Source organism: Tachypleus tridentatus, unplaced genomic scaffold, assembly GCF_004210375.1.
Source record: "Tachypleus tridentatus isolate NWPU-2018 unplaced genomic scaffold, ASM421037v1 Hic_cluster_2, whole genome shotgun sequence".
Taxonomy (NCBI): domain Eukaryota; kingdom Metazoa; phylum Arthropoda; class Merostomata; order Xiphosura; family Limulidae; genus Tachypleus; species Tachypleus tridentatus.
Genome location: NW_027467782.1, coordinates 727,443 through 746,295, shown reverse-complemented (window position 1 = coordinate 746,295; position 18,853 = coordinate 727,443). Strand labels below are relative to the sequence as shown.

Genomic DNA, 18,853 nt, shown 5'->3' with positions numbered 1-18,853 from the left:
ACCTCCTGTTGCTGGAGCGCTCTTCGGGCAGCTTTGAGTGGCCAGTTGTTTTCTTGGTGCTTTTCCGCCCGTGGATTTTCTTGCAGTTTGTTTCGTACGACCATAATTTCGTTTTGTCCGTGCTATATTACAAACGTACGTAGAACTACAATCCTACTACACTCTTCGACTTCCGTGCTAAGAATGATCATCGTTCCAAGGCGCTTTTGTTTATCTTTTCAAACTTGCGCTTTCCGTTCAGAGAAACTTCTCATTGGTCGTGCTCCACCAATCATTGTACAGGACGCAGAGTCGAGACGCCATTGGACATGAGTTGTGATTCTCAATCCTAGTTTGCACCACTTTTGGTTTCTGAAAGCAACTTTGGATTGTAATACTCAAACAAAACGGTATAGCAATACGTTACCAATATTCGAATGAAATATAATTCTTACTGATGGTACTTTCTTATCGTCTGAAAAGATATGTGTAAGAATCTTTATTTTATTTTTATTTATATTTTTTAATTTTATTTTACATGGTTATTCTGCTGGGACATATTTCCTTTCGAGAAGTACATGTACATTTTGTCCAGTCCACCAAGTAACCTCGTGAATATCTAGATGGAAGTTGTTTTCGGTAAAATAAATAATAATATGATCCAACACATTTCTTTGATGGTTCTTAGTTAGTTCTCAATAAATGTTTTCAGTTTCTATGATCACAGTTTTGCTGTTCAACGTTAAGCGACGAGGAGCTTTCCGAGAGGACCGCGCTAAGATTATATAGTGTTACCGATAGTGGTTGTTTTCGTTTTTGAGCTGTTCGACAGAGATTATTCTTTAATATTTCTACATTTACGCTATGTCTGGAAGAGGAAAAGGTGGCAAGGGTCTCGGTAAAGGTGGAGCAAAACGTCATCGTAAGGTTCTCAGAGACAATATCCAGGGTATCACGAAGCCAGCCATCAGACGTCTACCAGCTCGCAGAGGCGGTGTAAAGCGCATCTCTGGTCTCATCTACGAAGAAACCCGAGGTGTTTTGAAAGTTTTCTTGGAAAACGTAATCCGTGATGCTGTTACCTACGGAGCACGCACATAAAAGAAAGACTGTGACCGCCATGGATGTAGTGTATGCTCTGAAACGACAGGGTCGCACTCTGTACGGATTCAGGAGGTTAAATATTCACTTTATAACAAAAAAAACGGCCCTTTTCAGGGCCCACCTCTAATGAAGAATGATACCACATTTTCGTGCTTCTTATAAATTCTCTCAAGTACTCGTACAAGTACACAAATTGCTTACTAACTAACTCCTTTTTTCACACAATACGATTTCTACCTCCCTCACTCGGAAACGTTATATATATATATCTGTTAAGTTAAGGATAAACATTATGCTTTGCAAGTTAACTTTAGTGAAATAACTTATGTTATAAGAACTGGTAGTGCGTAATTAGGAATTGTTTGGTTGAGTGTTCATTTCCAAGTTTACTCTGTGTGCATGTTACTTTATACATCATTTAGAGAAACAGGTAGATAAAATATGTTAGGGTAAATCCGTTATCTTATTAATAGAAATAACACTCGCCAATGAAGAAGCGTTACGCTTATTGAGTACACATACACTTAGAGAGACGAATGAAGATGTCTTGCTCAATTGTTAATTTCTATTCAAAAGATGAAACTTGCAAGCTTATTAGATACCACTCTAAAGTTTTCTATCTCCGAAAAATGTGTGTAAACATAGACTCTACAATAAAATATTCCTTAATTAATGATGATGTCAGAAGGTCGACGAAGCCAAGAACACTGCGTTTCAAAACTGCATCGTTATTTCTATATATATAAATATTATATATATTAATCAACCTTCAGAGGAAGTATAAAAGAAATAAATTAACGATTCAAGGCATCTTATTGAAATCGAATATGTGTTATATGATTGTATCGACGAACACTAGTTTCGTTTCTCATTTGTCACGAACTCTCACCAGTTTGCTTTCAAACTGGCTTAGAGTGACCTGTAATCGTTTTGCTGTTTGAATATTCTTTGTAATGCACTGTTTACGATAATAAGGATCGAAAACAATTTCTGAATAAGGAATAGAAACTACTTTTCTGTGTTGTTCGGGAGAATTTCTTTGTAGCGTGGAACAAGCTTCTGCACTTAGCACTACCAACATGAAATGAAATGACGACGTGTTAGAGACTGCCTCGTTTCTAACGTGATATTCCGATGATATAATGCTCTCTTACAAATACTCTACTTTCATTTGAGGGTGTGTGATATAGATATTCGATGTGAAATGTTTTGTTTACTTGAAACACTCTATGATGTGACTTGAGAAACGATTAGAAAAACTTCTGTATCCTAAAGAAGCTTCTCATTCGCACTGGTGCACGATTTTATGGTAAAAAATGCCACCATTGACGAATCGTGGATAGACCTATCTATAGAAGAAAGATCGAACTTTCGTTTAGTAGACCTTAGGAAAAATTTTGGAAATTCGAAACTTCTCAAAAGGAACCCAGAATTGTGTGAACAAACACAGCCGGATGATACGTTCAGACGCGAGAAATAGCGACCCAGCTGACTTCTCTCAGTTAGATGAAGCTCTCAATTACGGCCGCTCTCTCTTTTACTTAAGGTCTTCACGTGCTTGTGCTCGTATTTTTCAACCAGTAGAAAGATTAATAAATAAAAAAAGCTTTAAAAAATGGCTGCGACGGCGCCTACCACGGCTCCTTCTCCTAAGAAGGTGAGCAAACAAAAAACGAAAAAACGAGGGAACAGCACCCGTACATCCTAAGGTATCAGAAATGGTAATCACTGCCATTACTTCTCTCAAAGAACGCGGAGGTTCTTCTCTCCAGCTATCAAAAGTACATTGCTGCCAACTATAAACTCGACGTGGAGCGGATGAACCCTATTATCAAGTATCTTCGATCAGCAGTGAATAGTGGCATTCTCCACACAGACTAAAGGAAAAGGAGCTACGGGTTCCTTCAAGCTGAGTGCTCAAAAGAGCAAAGAGAAGGTGGTGAAAAAAAAAAAAGAAAGAAAGAAGGAACGCACTGCAAAGTAAAGCCCCGAGTAAGCCCAAGAAAGTAGCTGAGAGAAGAAAGCAAAGACAGCTGCTAAAAAACCAAAGCAAGGCAAAACCAAAGAAAAGTGTGAAGCCAACAAAGAAACTGCAGCCAGTAAACCGAAAGCCCCAAAGAAGGCCAAAGCCGCCCCTAAAAGGCTGCTTCTTCAAGAAGGTGTGGGAAAATAGAATTAAGCTGCTTCTTTTCAATTTTGTGTGATATCACAAAATCAACAGCCCTTTCAGGGCCACCATCTCTGATAAAGAGTTTGCCATATAAGTCGTTACAGAAAAAACAAACAAAACACTCATTCCGCTCGTAACAACACTTGTTATATCGAGGCGAGTGAAATGGTAAAAAAATTTCTTAAAAACGTTTCATGCTCAGATTTGTAGTCTAACGAACGTTCGAGAAAAGAAAATAATGTAGTGCGACTTTATTTATTTCTTCCCTGTGCTGTTATAGATATGCTCGTTTTCAAATTATACTTAATGATTCGTAACTTTAGTTTAATTTCAATTAGTACTGCATTTAATTACATTTTAGTTTTAATCACAATTGGTCGAAGGGAAAATAACTCGGGGCTCCTTCATTAATTAACTCTTTCGCAACAGTATTATACTACTAGCCACCCATATAAATTGTATGCCTCCTTACTAGTTAGTGAAGTGTACTGAGCCTTTCACAAATGTAATGGAGAAATCTATTCCGTATGCACATGCATATACGGCTGAATAGTGTGCCTTACTATTAGATTTACTAGTTATTAATAACTAATATGATTTATGCTCCTTAATAGAGGCCCCCAGTGGCACAGTGGTATGTCTGCGGACTTACACACTAAAACCGGGTTTCGATACCCGTGGTGGGCAGAGCACAGATAGCCCATTGAGTAGCTTTGTGCTTAATTCTAAACAAACCTTCTGACAGACAATTTCTCTGTTGCTCTGTCCCTCAGACACTATTTCGTTTTCTCCCAAGCGCATGGATATTAAACATGTAATGGATGTCACTCTAAATGAAATAACTATTTCCGTGTATCGATTAACCCTCTGTCATTCTATCTTTTTTTGCTTTCTTAAATAATGAGTAGCTGTCGTTTTCTTGTTATTATCATAATTATCTTGTACCATTCGGTGACGACATGTATTGGCTGGGTGTGTATACGTTCGTTTCGTCTGTCTTCATTCACTTAACTACAAACGAAAAATACTCACTGAGAGCATAGAGGTGGGAATGGAACAAAACTCTCTCTAATAATGTGTATTTCTACTCGCACGTTATAAGCATGGTTATAGAGAAAGCATGCTTGAACTGTTAATAGTGAAATAGATTCGATGTGACTTTTCTCCTTTTCAAGATGTGGTGGCCCTGAAAGGGCCGTTTGAATGAAAAGAGAAGAAAAGGCACATTACTTTGAACTGGTGTACTTAGTCACAGCCTTGGTCCCTTCGGAGACGGCGTGTTTTGCCAATTCTCCAGGTAAAGCAGACGCACTGCAGTTTGGATCTCCCGGCTCGTGATAGTTGATCGCTTGTTGTGAGTGAGCCAGACGAGAAGCTTCGGCAGCAATTCTCTCGAAAATACATGTTCACGAAGCTATTCATGATAGACATAGCTTTGCTGGAGATTCCAGTATCAGGATGGACCTGCTTGAGAACCTTGTAAATGTAAATACTGAAGCTCTCCTTCCTCCTCTTCTTTCTTTTTTTTTCTTGTCTCCAGCTCATTGCGGCTTTCTGGGCCTTTCCGGCCTTCTTCACAGCTTTTCCAGACGCTTGTTGTGGAGGCATGTTGAAAAAAATAAACTTGGGCAAACTAAACTAAACTAACGTGGCAGGGGTTTAGTTTAGAGAGAAATCCGAAGAGTTCTCTCTCCAACTAGAATTTCAGAACTTTTATAGTTCCTCTTCGTCCCACCAGTGAGAAATGTTTTAAAATATCCATGGGTTTTTACTTTATTTTTAACATTTCAAAAATATTGTGAGTGAGTGAGGAAGGACGGGAGAACTGGACAGAAAGCAGCAAAGTGAAGTGAGCAGACTTTGGCTCGAGGATGGAGAACCCTAGCGGCTGGCGCAGGTGGTTTTAAAATTTACTGTAAGTGATTAGATACCCTTGACTGGGTAAACGGCCCTTTTCAGAATGAGGCTGGGACCTACAGGGTCCGATGCCAGAAGATTTTGCTGTGGGGAAACAGGGGTACCCCGAGAAACCCACTTTCACGGCCTGGGCGCCGAATAGTCTACAGATAGCCGTGCCCAGAAGTAGCTGGGAAAGAAAAAAAACAACAACACAAAATTAATAAAAAAAACAAACAAAAAAAAAACTGATGAACTACGTTGATGGTGTGTACATGAAAACTATTGGCTGCAGTCTTGTAGATCAGGTGGCAACTTCATCATGAACTTGTTTCCACACTTGAAGCCCATTAGTTGCAACTGAGAAACGTGGCCTTGGTGGTGGAACGACTGGCTGTTCTTCGTTAGGAGGTTGTTCTTCGCTGGTCTGTGATGCTTTGTTTCTTCTCGAGATTTTTAGTTGAGTTTTCTGCGTGGAGGTGGGTGTTTTTTCAGTTTGTGCTGCAATGTCGCGTCGATGGTTATCTTCGTAATGGTTTGAGTCTGGCTGGTTGTTGGGTTCTGTGGAACTGGGATTGAAGTCTAGTAGGAACTGTCCTTTTTCTTTCTTAGATTACTGCAACTTGGCATGTTGCCAACAATGGGTGTTTGTCTTCTTCTACAGTTGGGTTGTCTGAATCCGTCTTCGTGTTTCTTCTAATACTGTCTGGAATCGGCGGTATTTTGGTATTTTCCTGTTGGAAGATTTCCGTTGGTTGTTTACGATATCTGGGTGCTTGGTTTGAACCATTCTTGAGTGGTCGTCGATGTGGGCGTTCATTTCTAAAATGAAATATATGATAATAGCAAGCCATCTCGTAAAATACGTCGGCACTCAACTTCGATGTTGTCACTATCTTCATGAAGTGTGTTGGGATGATTACTGTTCTTAGAATAAATTGTTCGATGAACTGCGTATACCTTGGCTTCTATTTGGGGTTCTATGGTTTGTCTAATTTCTTCAGGTTGAATTGATGGGTCGGCACTTACAGGGAATACAGAAAAAAGATTGACTGGACTTTTCGTTGGGGAACAACTTGCTTTAAATTCAGTGTTCCATGGCTGGCACCAGATAGGTTTGGTCTGCAATGGTGGCTGGTTGGATGAGGATTCCTCCCCGGCGTAAATACAGGTCCTGGACGGTTCGATGGTTGCCCCAGGCTTGGCTCGGGCGATCAACATTAGCGACTTATACGCAGCGTGAGAGGTTCGGCGGTAAGCCGTCGACGATTACAGGCGGCATAGCAACCTGACATGGCGAGGATGAACGTTTCGTTTTTGGGTAGCATATTGGCGCGTCTGACTTGCTCGGTGGCTGGCTCCAGGTCTCAAAGAAGAAGCCTAAGCAGGCGTTAGTCAGCGTTTAAGGTATTGCGCTGCAGGATTGAAAAGTAGCCAATAGCATTTTGGTTTGCAGGTGTCAATAGCTGTCGCGAGAAGCGCAACCGTCTGGAGCGACTCAATATATCTCGTTCCGATATCCACCACAAAGTTGATAAAACTAGAGTGATTGAATTGTGTAATGAGTCCCCCATGTTAACGAAGACAAAGCCACTTGCTCTAACAATAGTGCTTGAATACAAACAACACCACCATCGCCACTAATTCTGAACTTAACACTGTCACTCACAAACACAATTCTCCTAACTACAGAATCCCAACTCTGTTCATCGAAGGAGTAAACAAAACAACACGCATTCCACAGATTGTCAATCAACTGAGGGTCCTATACCTGCAGGCATTCAGTTTAGGAGACATCAAACGTCTTCCTAATGGAAGAATCATGATTAAATGTACCGAACCTCAAGAGTTTGCGCATATTTTTGGCCCACTGGCCCAAGGATGCCTTCGGTGTTCAAGCCACCATCCACAACACACCAAAACAATACACCAAAACTAGCAGTCATAATCAGGAGGTGTCGATTTCGACATTGAAGATCATGAAATCACTGAAGAATTAACAACTCAAGGCTTTGACATTGCATCATCGAACAGAATCATCTCATTCAGAACAAAGAAAAAAAAACGCCACTGATCAAGGTAACCGTCAACAAAAGACGATCAAGAAAAATTATTAAAACGGTTGCTTTTTATTTTCAAAAGACACACGACCGAACCGGAAAAGACACATCAAAACCAATAATCCAATGCTACAAATGTCAACGGTTCCGGACACACAAAAAAACAATTAGTATGGCCAAGGATAGATGTGTCAGATGTGGCGGATCTCACGAGGTCGCTCAGTGTCCTAACGAGCGTAACCAAGTTAGATGCGCCAACTGTCAGGAACCCGCAGCCAGTTACAAAGGCTGCCCCAAATACACCGCAAATACGTAACAGATTCCTTTTCAAAACCACGAACATCAATAATCAAACCACGGCTACCAAAACAACACAAACAGCCTTTACTACCAACTCCAACCGACTCGCAAATCAAACACGCTCAACCTCAACCAACACGTACTTACGCGGACGTAACACGCCCAAAAAACAACACAAGCATTTAACCCAACAGATTTCACCACAAACTTGCTAGCAATGCTGATAGAATTGGTGATCTCCCCTCATTCGAATCGAGGCACGAGTCACTCAAGGCTGTTTGCGGCCTTAGAAGTCACTATTTTAACCTCCCTCACCTGAAACCACACCATCTTTCACTCAAAATTCACGCGGAAATAAAACAACACAATGATACAACACATTAAAATCTTACACATCAACTGCCAAGGAAATCTTAAAGACAAAAGGTTAGAAATATACAACATAAACAAACATATAAACGCCAACATAATCATCATTTCAGAAACACTTTGCAGAGAGCAAAACACCACAATCCCAGTTCATCTCACACAACATACCTCCACTGAAAACAACAGAGGTATAATAACTTACTTTAGTACAAAAATATCGCATCTAATCTCGATAGAAGATTCATTTAAATCTGACATTAATGAGACCATTTTTTGTAATATACACTTTAACAACCATTAACTATTCCGATTCTAGCCATATATTGCTCACCAACCAAAAATATCGACATTAACTTCCTTCAAAATGTGTTAATCGTAAACCCAAACCAATTATTATTGGAGACTTTAATTCACCGCACACAGAATTAAGGGGTAACAGAGACACACGCAGAGGATCCTGCATAAAAATTTTATTTCTAGCAATAAAATGCACTTAATTAATGACAATACACCTACACACTTCTCAGCCGCCAACGGCTCATATGATGTACTCGATTTCATCATCGCTCCCAAGGACATGGTTAATAGAATATCTAACTTTAAAGTGCATGATGAAATCACCAGTGACCACTTCCCCGTATCATGTATGATTCACCCGCGCCACCCGGCTGTGGCGTACGTGACTCCTTCCGCATACACCTACACTGAAACAGACTGGCTCACTTTTAATGCCTCTCTGGACATACCTACCCACCCCAATCGAACATGTAAACAACAAAACAGAACTAGACAAATATGTTGATCAAATTACAGAAGCCATAAAAGCCACAAAAAAAAACACAATTCCTAAATCAAAAGAAAACAATCACTTATTCAATGGACTCTAACACCAGAAATTCACGCACTAATAATCAAACGCAGACAATTACGACGAATACACTACATCACACGTGATCCACACATTAAAACAGAAATCAATAGAACAAATACAAAAATAAACAAGAAATTAAAAGTCAGAGAAAACAATTGGCATAACTTCTGCAAGAACTTAGAAAAAACCAAGAAAAATCAAAAGAATTCTGGAAAAAATTCAAGAGTATTGCGTCAGACAAAACACAAATCACATGTTACAACACATCACACACAACAATAAAATCGCAAGGACGGACAGAGAAAGCTGACTTATTAGCTGACTATTACAAATCCGCTTTTAGCGATTTAAACTCAGTAGATTTCGACACACAACACCAACACCATGTCAACAACTACATAAATGCAAACCAAGCTTCATTCTCACCAGGATTTCCCGGAGAGACACTAGAAGCATACTCAAATTCAATCAATAGAAAAATAACCATAACCGAACTAAAGATTAATATCAAAACTTGAAGAACACTTCCCCCGGACATGACCAAATACCAAATATTATTCTCAAAAAAAGTTCCACTCTCCTACTACAACACCTCACAAACATCATGAACATTTCATTAGCGACAGGGTATTACCCTGACACATGGAAAAAAGCCATCATAACAACGATCCCCAAGAAACAAACTAACAGAACAAATCCAGATAATTTCCGCCCCATCAGTCTGTTAAGCTGCCTTGGCAAACTGATGGAGAGAATTATCTCCAACCGTCTCCTCCATTTTTGCGAATCAAACAACATCCTTCCAGAATCTCAAAATGCCTCCAGAAAAAATAGACAAACAACAGATCACCTCACACGACTCACCGAATCAATATACAAAGCTTACAACAACAATCAAGTAACCATCGGGGTATTCCTAGATGTCAAAAAAGCATTCGACAGCGTTTGGCACAATGCCATCATATACAAACTAAACCACCTACAAATAAATCCTACGATAGTCAAATGGATTTCAAATTTTTTAACCAATAGAACAGCACAAGTAAAAGTCAATAAAACCATATCCAAATTATTTAATATAACGGCAGGAGTGCCCCAAGGATCAGTCCTCTCTCCACTTCTTTACATAATTTTCGTCAGTGACATACCTTTTCCAAATCTAACATACACACACAATTCACAATACGCAGATGACATCGCAATCTGGAGCACCTCCAGAAACCCAGTAATGGCCATGTCTCGCGTACAAGAATCACTAAACAACGTCTCAACATGGAGCAACAAGTGGAGGTCGTGTTAAATCCGACAAAAACACAAGCAATCACCTTCTATAGAAAACTAAAGAAGCAAAGAAAAAATCTAGAAAAAATAAATCTATCACTTGGAAACACAACCATCAACATGAGCAAAAACATCACATTCCTTGGCGTCACTTTCGACACAAAACTAACATGGAAAAAACACATAAACAATATACACTCATCAATAAGAAAAGGATTTCATATCTAAAGACTATAACTGGTAAACAATCAAAATGCGCACCGAACACCATTATACAAATATACAAGGCTTACATCCGTCCACTAATAGAGTACGGATGTCAAGTAACTATACAACATGTCAAACAACACACTCCAAAATCCAAGTGCAACAAAACAAAATATTAAAATCCGCATTCAGTTTACCATCTTTTACACCAACAAATTATCTACACCAAATTAGTAATTTACCAACTATAAGAGATAGAATAACAGAACTTTCTATGAAATATTATCGAAAAGCAGAAAACAGAAACAAACTAACGGCATCACTACACAAATTATCAAGTGCACCAACAAAATACATATCACCATACAACATATTTCAAGAATCACAATCCACTCAACAAAGAGTCTAAATACATAAAAACTATGTTATTAACATGAATTCTTTTTTTTTTCAGGTACAGGGCACACGACAGGCAAAACTTTCGGCGCCTGTCGTGTGAAAATGGGTTTTCTCGAGGGTACTCCCGTTTCCCCACATCAAAATCTTCAGGCATTGGATTTCTAGATCCCAGCCCAGGCAACCTTTTGCCAGACCAGAATCGGGCCGTTTGATTTGATCTGAACTTGAATGAATTACATTCATGTTCACATCTACCAACTTTTCTTTTTTCGAGACAGGTCCCGACCTTTCCTTCTTTCCACTGCTACCTTTGCCTCCACCCAAAAGACCATTTAGTGAGACATTCCCCACCCAAAAGTCAAGAATAATAACGATAATTAATTTATTAAAATAATAATAATAAAAAAAAAAACCACCACTTAATCCTAATAACAATCCACGAGGGGGACGAAGAGGAACTACAAAGTTCCTGAACACCCCAGTTGGAGAGAGAACTCTTCGGTTTCTCTCTCTCTAAACTGAACCTGCCACGTTAGTTTAGTTTAGTTTAGTGTAATAGTCAGTCGGTTTCAAGGTCGCCGTCAAGCAGAGCAGACGTGCAAGTCAAAACTGCGAGACAAGTGCATTGAAGACTAAATTATCCTGTGAAGTGCATAAAGTTTTACTAAAAAGGTTACCCCTTGGTCCTTATCAGGACTAGTAAAACAGTATGAAGAGAAAGAAGATAGTGACAAGATCCAACGGAAAAGCCCTTTCCAACGACGAGATCATGGATATGCTGAATAGAGCTATTGAAGGACCAGCCTCTGAATCACTGAGTAGTTCGACTGAGAGTTCCGAAGGTGAAAACTCAGGAGCTGAAGAATCACGAGACCAGAATCCCATGAAACAAACGAGACATCCAACAAGAGGAGGCTGAAGAAGAAGAAGAAGAAAAGGACATGGTAAGTATAGTTTCTGACTATTCTACAAACCCTAACCTTAACGACGCTAATAATAGTTCACAAAATCAAAGTATTAATAACATAACCCATGTTAACGAAGACAAAGCCACTTGCTCTATTACAAACAACACCACCATCGCCACTAATTCTGAAAACACCATCACTGTCACACAAACACAATTCTCCTAACTACAGAATCCCAACTCTGTTCATCGAAGGAGTAAACAAAACAACACGCATTCCACAGATTGTCAATCAACTGAGGTCCTATTACCCGGGCATTCAGGTTAAAGACATCAAACGTCTTCCTAATGGAAGAATCATGATTAAATGTACCGAACCTCAGAGTTTGCGCATTTTTTGGCCCACTGGCCCAAGGATGCCTTCGGTGTTCAAGCCACCATCACAACACCAAAACAAACACACCAAAACTAACAGTCATAATCAGAGGTGTCGATTTCGACATTGAAGATCATGAAATCACTGAAGAATTAACAACTCAAGGCTTTGACATTGCATCATCGAACAGAATCATCTCATTCAGAACGAAACAAAAACGCCACTGATCAAGGTAACCGTCAACAAAAGACGATCAAGAAAATTATTAAAACGGTTGCTTTTATTTTTCAAAGACACACGACCGAACCGGAAAGACACATCAAAACCAATAATCCAATGCTACAAATGTCAACGGTTCGGACACACAAAACTAATTGTATGGCCAAGGATAGATGTGTCAGATGTGGCGGATCTCACGAGGTCGCTCAGTGTCCTAACGAGCGTAACCAAGTTAGATGCGCCAACTGTCAGGACCCCCCGCAGCCAGTTACAAAGGCTGCCCCAATATACCAAATACGTAACAGATTCCTTTTCAAAACCACGAACATCAATAATCAAACCCACGGCTACAAAACAACGCAAAACAACCTTTACTACCAACTCAACCGACTCGCAAATCAAACACGCTCAACCTCAACCAACACGTACTTACACGGACGTAACGCCCAAAAAACAACACAAGCATTTAACCCAACAGATTTCACCACAAACTTGCTAGCAATGCTGATAAATTGAGTGATCTCCCCTCATTCGAATCGAGGCACGGAGTCACTCAAGGCTGTTTGCAGCCTTGCAAGTCACTATTTTAACCTCCCTCACCTGAAACCACATCATTTCACTCAAAATTCACGCGAGGAAAATAAAACAACACAATGATACAACACATTAAAATCTTACACATCAACTGCCAAGGAAATCTTAAAGACAAAGGATAGAAATATACAACATAAACAAACATATAAACGCCAACATAATCATCATTTCAGAAACACTTTGCAGAGAAACAAAACACCACAATCCCAGTTCATCTCACACAACATACCTCACTCAGAAAACAACAGAATTATAATAACTTACTTTAGTACAAAATATCGCATCTAATCTCGATAGAAGATTCATTTAAATCTGACATTAATGAGACCATTTTTTGTAATATACACTTTAACAACCAGCTAACTATTCCGATTCTAGCCATATATTGCTCACCAACAAAAAATATCGACATTAACTTCCTTCAAAATGTGTTAATCGTAAACCCAAACCAATTATTATTGGAGACTTTAATTCACCACACAGAATTAAGGGGTAACAGAGACACGCAGAGGATCCTGCATAAAAAATTTTATTTCTAGCAATAAAATGCACTTAATTAATGACAATACACCTACACACTTCTCAGCCGCCAACGGCTCATATGATGTACTCGATTTCATCATCGCTCCCAAGGACATGGTTAATAGAATATCTAACTTTAAAGTGCATGATGAAATCACCAGTGACCACTTCCCCGTATCATGTATGATTCACCCGCGCACCACCCGGCTGTGGCGTACGTGACTCCTTCCGCATACACCTACACTGAAACAGACTGGCTCACTTTTAATGCCTCTCTGGACTCATACCTACCCCACCCAATCGAACATGTAAACAACAAAACAGAACTAGACAAATATGTTGATCAAATTACAGAAGCCATAAAGCCAGCCACAAAACACAATTCCTAAATCAAAAGAAAACAATCACTTATTCAATGGACTCTAACACCAGAAATTCACGCACTAATAATCAAACGCAGACAATTACGACGAATACACTACATCACACGTGATCCACACATTAAAACAGAAATCAATAGAACAAATACAAAAATTAAACAAGAAATTAAAAAAGTCAGAGAAAACAATTGGCATAACTTCTGCAAGAACTTAGAAAAACAAAGAAAAATCAAAAGAATTCTGGAAAAAATTCAAGAGTATTGCGTCAGACAAAAACACAAATCACATGTTACAACACATCACACACAACAATAAAATCGCAAGGACGGACGAAGAAAGCTGACTTATTAGCTGACTATTACAAATCCGCTTTTAGCGATTTAAACTCAGTAGATTTCGACACACAACACCAACACCATGTCAACAACTACATAAATGCAAACCAAGCTTCATTCTCACCAGGATTTCCCGGAGACACTAGAAACATACTCAAATTCAATCAATAGAAAAATAACCATAACCGAACTAAAGATTAATATCAAAACTTGAAGAACACTTCCCCGGACATGACCAAATACCAAATATTATTCTCAAAAAAAGTTCCACTCTCTACTACAACACCTCACAAACATCATGAACATTTCATTAGCGACAGGGTATTACCCTGACACATGGAAAAAAAACATCATAACAACGATCCCCAAGAAACAAACTAACAGAACAAATCCAGATAATTTCCGCCCATCAGTCTGTTAAGCTGCCTTGGCAAACTGATGGAAGAGTTATCTCAACAAATCTCCTCCATTTTTGCGAATCAAACAACATCCTTCCAGAATCTCAAAATGCCTCCAGAAAAAATAGACAAACAACAGATCACCTCACGACTCACCGAATCAATATACAAAGCTTACAACAACAATCAAGTAACCATCAGGGGTATTCTAGATGTCAAAAGGCATTCGACAGCGTTTGGCACAATGCCATCATATACAAACTAAACCACCTACAAATAAATCCTACGATAGTCAAATGGATTTCAAATTTTTTAACCAATAGAACAGCACAAGTAAAGTCAATAAAACCATATCCAAATTATTTAATATAACGGCAGGAGTGCCCCAAGGATCAGTCCTCTCTCCACTTCTTTACATAATTTTCGTCAGTGACATACCTTTTCCAAATCTAACATACACACACAATTCACAATACGCAGATGACATCGCAATCTGGAGCACCTCCAGAAACCCAGTAATGGCCATGTCTCGCGTACAAGAATCACTAAACAACGTCTCAACATGGAGCAACAAGTGGAGGGTCGTGTTAAATCCGACAAAAACACAAGCAATCACCTTCTATAGAAAACTAAAGAAGCAAAGAAAAAATCTAGGAAAAATAAATCTATCACTTGGAAACACAACCATCAACATGAGCAAAAACATCACATTCCTTGGCGTCACTTTCGACACAAAACTAACATGGAAAAACACATAAACAATATACACTCATCAATAAGAAAAGGATTTCATATCTAAAGACTATAACTGGTAAACAATCAAAATGCGCACCGAACACCATTATACAAATATACAAGGCTTACATCCGTCCACTAATAGAGTACGGATGTCAAGTAACATACAACATGTCAAACAACACACTCTCAAAAAATCCAAGTGCAACAAAACAAAATATTAAAATCCGCATTCAGTTTACCATCTTTTACACCAACAAATTATCTACACCAAATTAGTAATTTACCAACTATAAGAGAGATAGAATAACAGAACTTTCTCTGAAATATTATCGAAAAGCAGAAAACAGAAACAAACTAACGGCATCACTACACAAATTATCAAGTGCACCAACAAAATACATATCACCATACAACATATTTCAAGAATCACAATCCACTCAACAAAGAGTTTAAATACATAAAAACTATGTTATTAACATGAATTCCTTTTTTTTCAGGTACAGGGCACACGACAGGCAAAACTTTCGGCGCCTGTCGTGTGAAGAATGGGTTTTCTCGGGGGTACTCCCGTTTCCCCACATCAAAATCTTCAGGCATTGGATTTCTAGATCCCAGCCCAGGCAACCTTTTGCCAGACCCAGAATCAGGCCGTTTGATTTGATCTGAACTTGAATGAATTACATTCATGTTCACATCTATAACTTTTTTCTTTCGAGACAGGTCCCGACCTTTCCTTCTTTCACTGCTGCTACCTTTGCCTCCACCAAAAGACCATTTAGTGAGACATTCCCCACCCAAAAGTCAAGAATAACGATAATTAATTTATTAAAATAATAATAATAATAAAAAAAAACCACCACTTAATCCTAATAACAATCCACGAAAGGGGACGAAGAGGAACTACAAAGTTCCTGAACACCCCAGTTGGAGAGAGAACTCTTCAGTTTCTCTCTCTCTAAACTGAAACCTGCCACGTTAGTTTAGTTTAGTTTAGTGTAATAGTCACAATACGTGTTCATTCCACATAGTGAGTACCGTGTTTTACTGTCTATTTTTCGTTCTTGGTTTCAGAGAAAAAACTAAGGGGAAAATGTCTGGTGAGCAAAGGTGGCAAAGTGAAGGCCAAGGCTAAATCCCGTTCAAGCAGAGCTGGACTCCAGTTTCCAGTCGGGCGTATACATCGTCTCCTTCGAAAGGAAACTATGCCGAGCAGGTAGGAGCTGGAGCACCCGTCTACCTCGCTGCTGTCTTGGAGTACCTGGCTGCTGAAGTTTTGGGTTAGCAGGTAACGCTGCACGTGATAACAAGAAGACTGGGATCATTCCTCGTCACTTGCAACTTGCCATTCGTAATGACGAAGAACTCAACAAGTTGCTACAGGGTGTTACTATCGCCCAGGGGAGGCGTTCTGCCAAACATTCAGGCTGTCTTATTGCCCAAGAAGACCGAAGAAAGTAAGTCGGTAAATATTAACAAAATATCAAACGGCCCTTTTCAGGGCCACCACCTCCTGATGGAGAGATAGTACAGTTCCTTCGCCATACATCGTGTTAATAATTTTCACAGAACACGCAACAAAAGGCGTGTCTCTTGTGTACGACAAACCTTATTATCCCATCTTCCATAATACATAAATAAATAAATAATCATAAAACAAAAAACGTTTTACTACGATTCATTATAGTACTTGCTATATAAGTAGATCGTCACAGTTAGGTTTTCTCTTATACCAACATAACGATACGTTGTTGACAGTGTTCACTGTCGTAACCAGACTATGTTCGTCTTTCTAAGTAAGCTGAGTAGTATGTGTAGTTCGTAAGCTATTGCCATTTCTTTTCAATATTCTTAACCTGAAAGGAATGTACCTACCTTCATAGATGTCGTTACACGGAAGAAAAATGAAAACAAACCAATACGTCATTTTCTGCAGCACAATAATATATTTCGAAGGAGAACAAGAAAACACACCAACTTCGTAATATGAAATTTTATACTTCTCTCAGGCACATAACTAGATTAAATATCAGAACATGCAGGAATTTTTGAAAACTGTTTCATGCGCGTCGAGTAAGTGTAATAATTTAAAGGTTCCTTGATAAAGTAAAACGAAAAGACTTAACTCACAAACTTTCGTAAGAGAAAAAGACGGCTGCTGCTAAACTACAACTCCTTGCATTTCTTACGTGCAAATTCAACTTGAAAAGATGTATGTTACTAACATAGTACAAGTAGTCGTGATGTGTGCGAATGGCATACTCTTTGTTCAGGATGTGGTGGCCCTGAAAGGGCCGTTTGTTTAATGGCGAGGGTAAGTTACAATACCTCTCTCTCTATTTAGGCTCGTTCCCCTCAGAATTCTACGTGCGAGTTGGATGTCTTTCGGCATGATGGTCACTCTCTTTGCGTGAATGGCACACAGGTTGAGTGTCTTCGAAGAGACCCACCAAGTACGCCTCACTGGCCTCCTGAAGAGCCATGACAGCAGAGCTCTGGAATCTAAGGTCAGTCTTGAAGTCCTGGGCAATTTCTCTCACCAGTCTCTGGAAGGTAATTTTCGAATGAGCAGCTCAGTTGACTTCTGGTATCGACAGTTTCACGGAGGCTACTGTTCCTGGCCTGTAACGATGAGTTTCTTTACACCTCCTGTTGCTGGAGCGCTCTTTCGGGCAGCTTTAGTGGCCAGTTGTTTTCTTGGTGCTTTTCCGCCCGTGGATTTTCTTTGCAGTTTGTTTCGTGCGAGCCATAATTTCGTTTTGTCCGTGCTATATTACAAACGTACGTAGAACTAATCCTACTACACTCTTCGACTTCCGTGCTAAGAATGATCATCGTTCCAAGTTGACTGTGTGGGTATTTGGGTATTGATGTTGTTAAATACCCAGGAGGGTCAGGTACATTTGACCTCTTCCTCCCTCCCAGACGATTATAGCGTCTGTCTTTAGGGTTTTTTTTGTTTTTTTTTTTTTAAAGCTTTGGGCCAGAGTAAAAGTATAACATCATACTCAGGTCCATTTCAGGACTCAATCCATGCATGGACGAACAAGGAGTTTTTTTTTTTTCTCCATTTAATTTTTTTTTTTTTTATATTTTCATATATATATATATATTTTTTTTTTTGGAAGCAGAAGTGGCGCAGTGGAAGCGTGCTGGGCCCATAACTCATCGTTCAAGTTCGAAGTTTGACTGTGTGGGTATTTGGGTATTGATGTTGTTAAATACCAGGAGGGGTCAGGTACATTTGACCTCTTCCTCCCTCGAACGATTATAGCGTCTGTCTTTAGGGTTTTGGTTTTTTTTTTTTTAAAGCTTTGGGCCAGAGTAAAAGTATAACATCATACTCAGGTCCATTTCAGGGCTCAGTCCATGCATGGACGAACAAGGAGTTTTTTTTTTTTCCATTTAATTTTTTTTTTTTTTTTGTATTTTCATATATATATATATATTTTGTATTTTTCTCCTTTTTCTCTCGATTGAGAGAATGCTACCACTACTTGTAGTAACACAAACACTCACACAGAAAGAAAGTAATAATAATTATTATTATTCAATACTTGAATAATAATTCAAAAGAAGAAAATAAAATAATAATAATGATTAAAAAAAGAAAATAATAATTATAAAAATAAAAGAAACAAGGACTAAGTGTCTAGTGCATAGTGGCCAACTTGTGTTACATTTCTTAAATATATGTTAAAGGGGAGAGGTATTTGGTACCATTTACATCATGTACGTGATATCTGTCGAG

The 18,853-nt window shown here is 39.0% G+C and overlaps 1 protein-coding gene across 1 annotated transcript in view; it reads left to right on the top strand.

The window, feature by feature from the left end:
* Nucleotides 1–9,353: 9,353 nt before the first annotated feature.
* LOC143243263 (uncharacterized) overlaps nucleotides 9,354–18,853 on the top strand; it is a 28,890-nt gene continuing 19,390 nt past the window's right edge. The window contains exon 1 of the mRNA XM_076487112.1: nucleotides 9,354–9,728. Within this exon, the coding sequence (XP_076343227.1) occupies nucleotides 9,354–9,728 (375 nt within the window). The remainder of the gene's footprint in view (nucleotides 9,729–18,853) is intronic.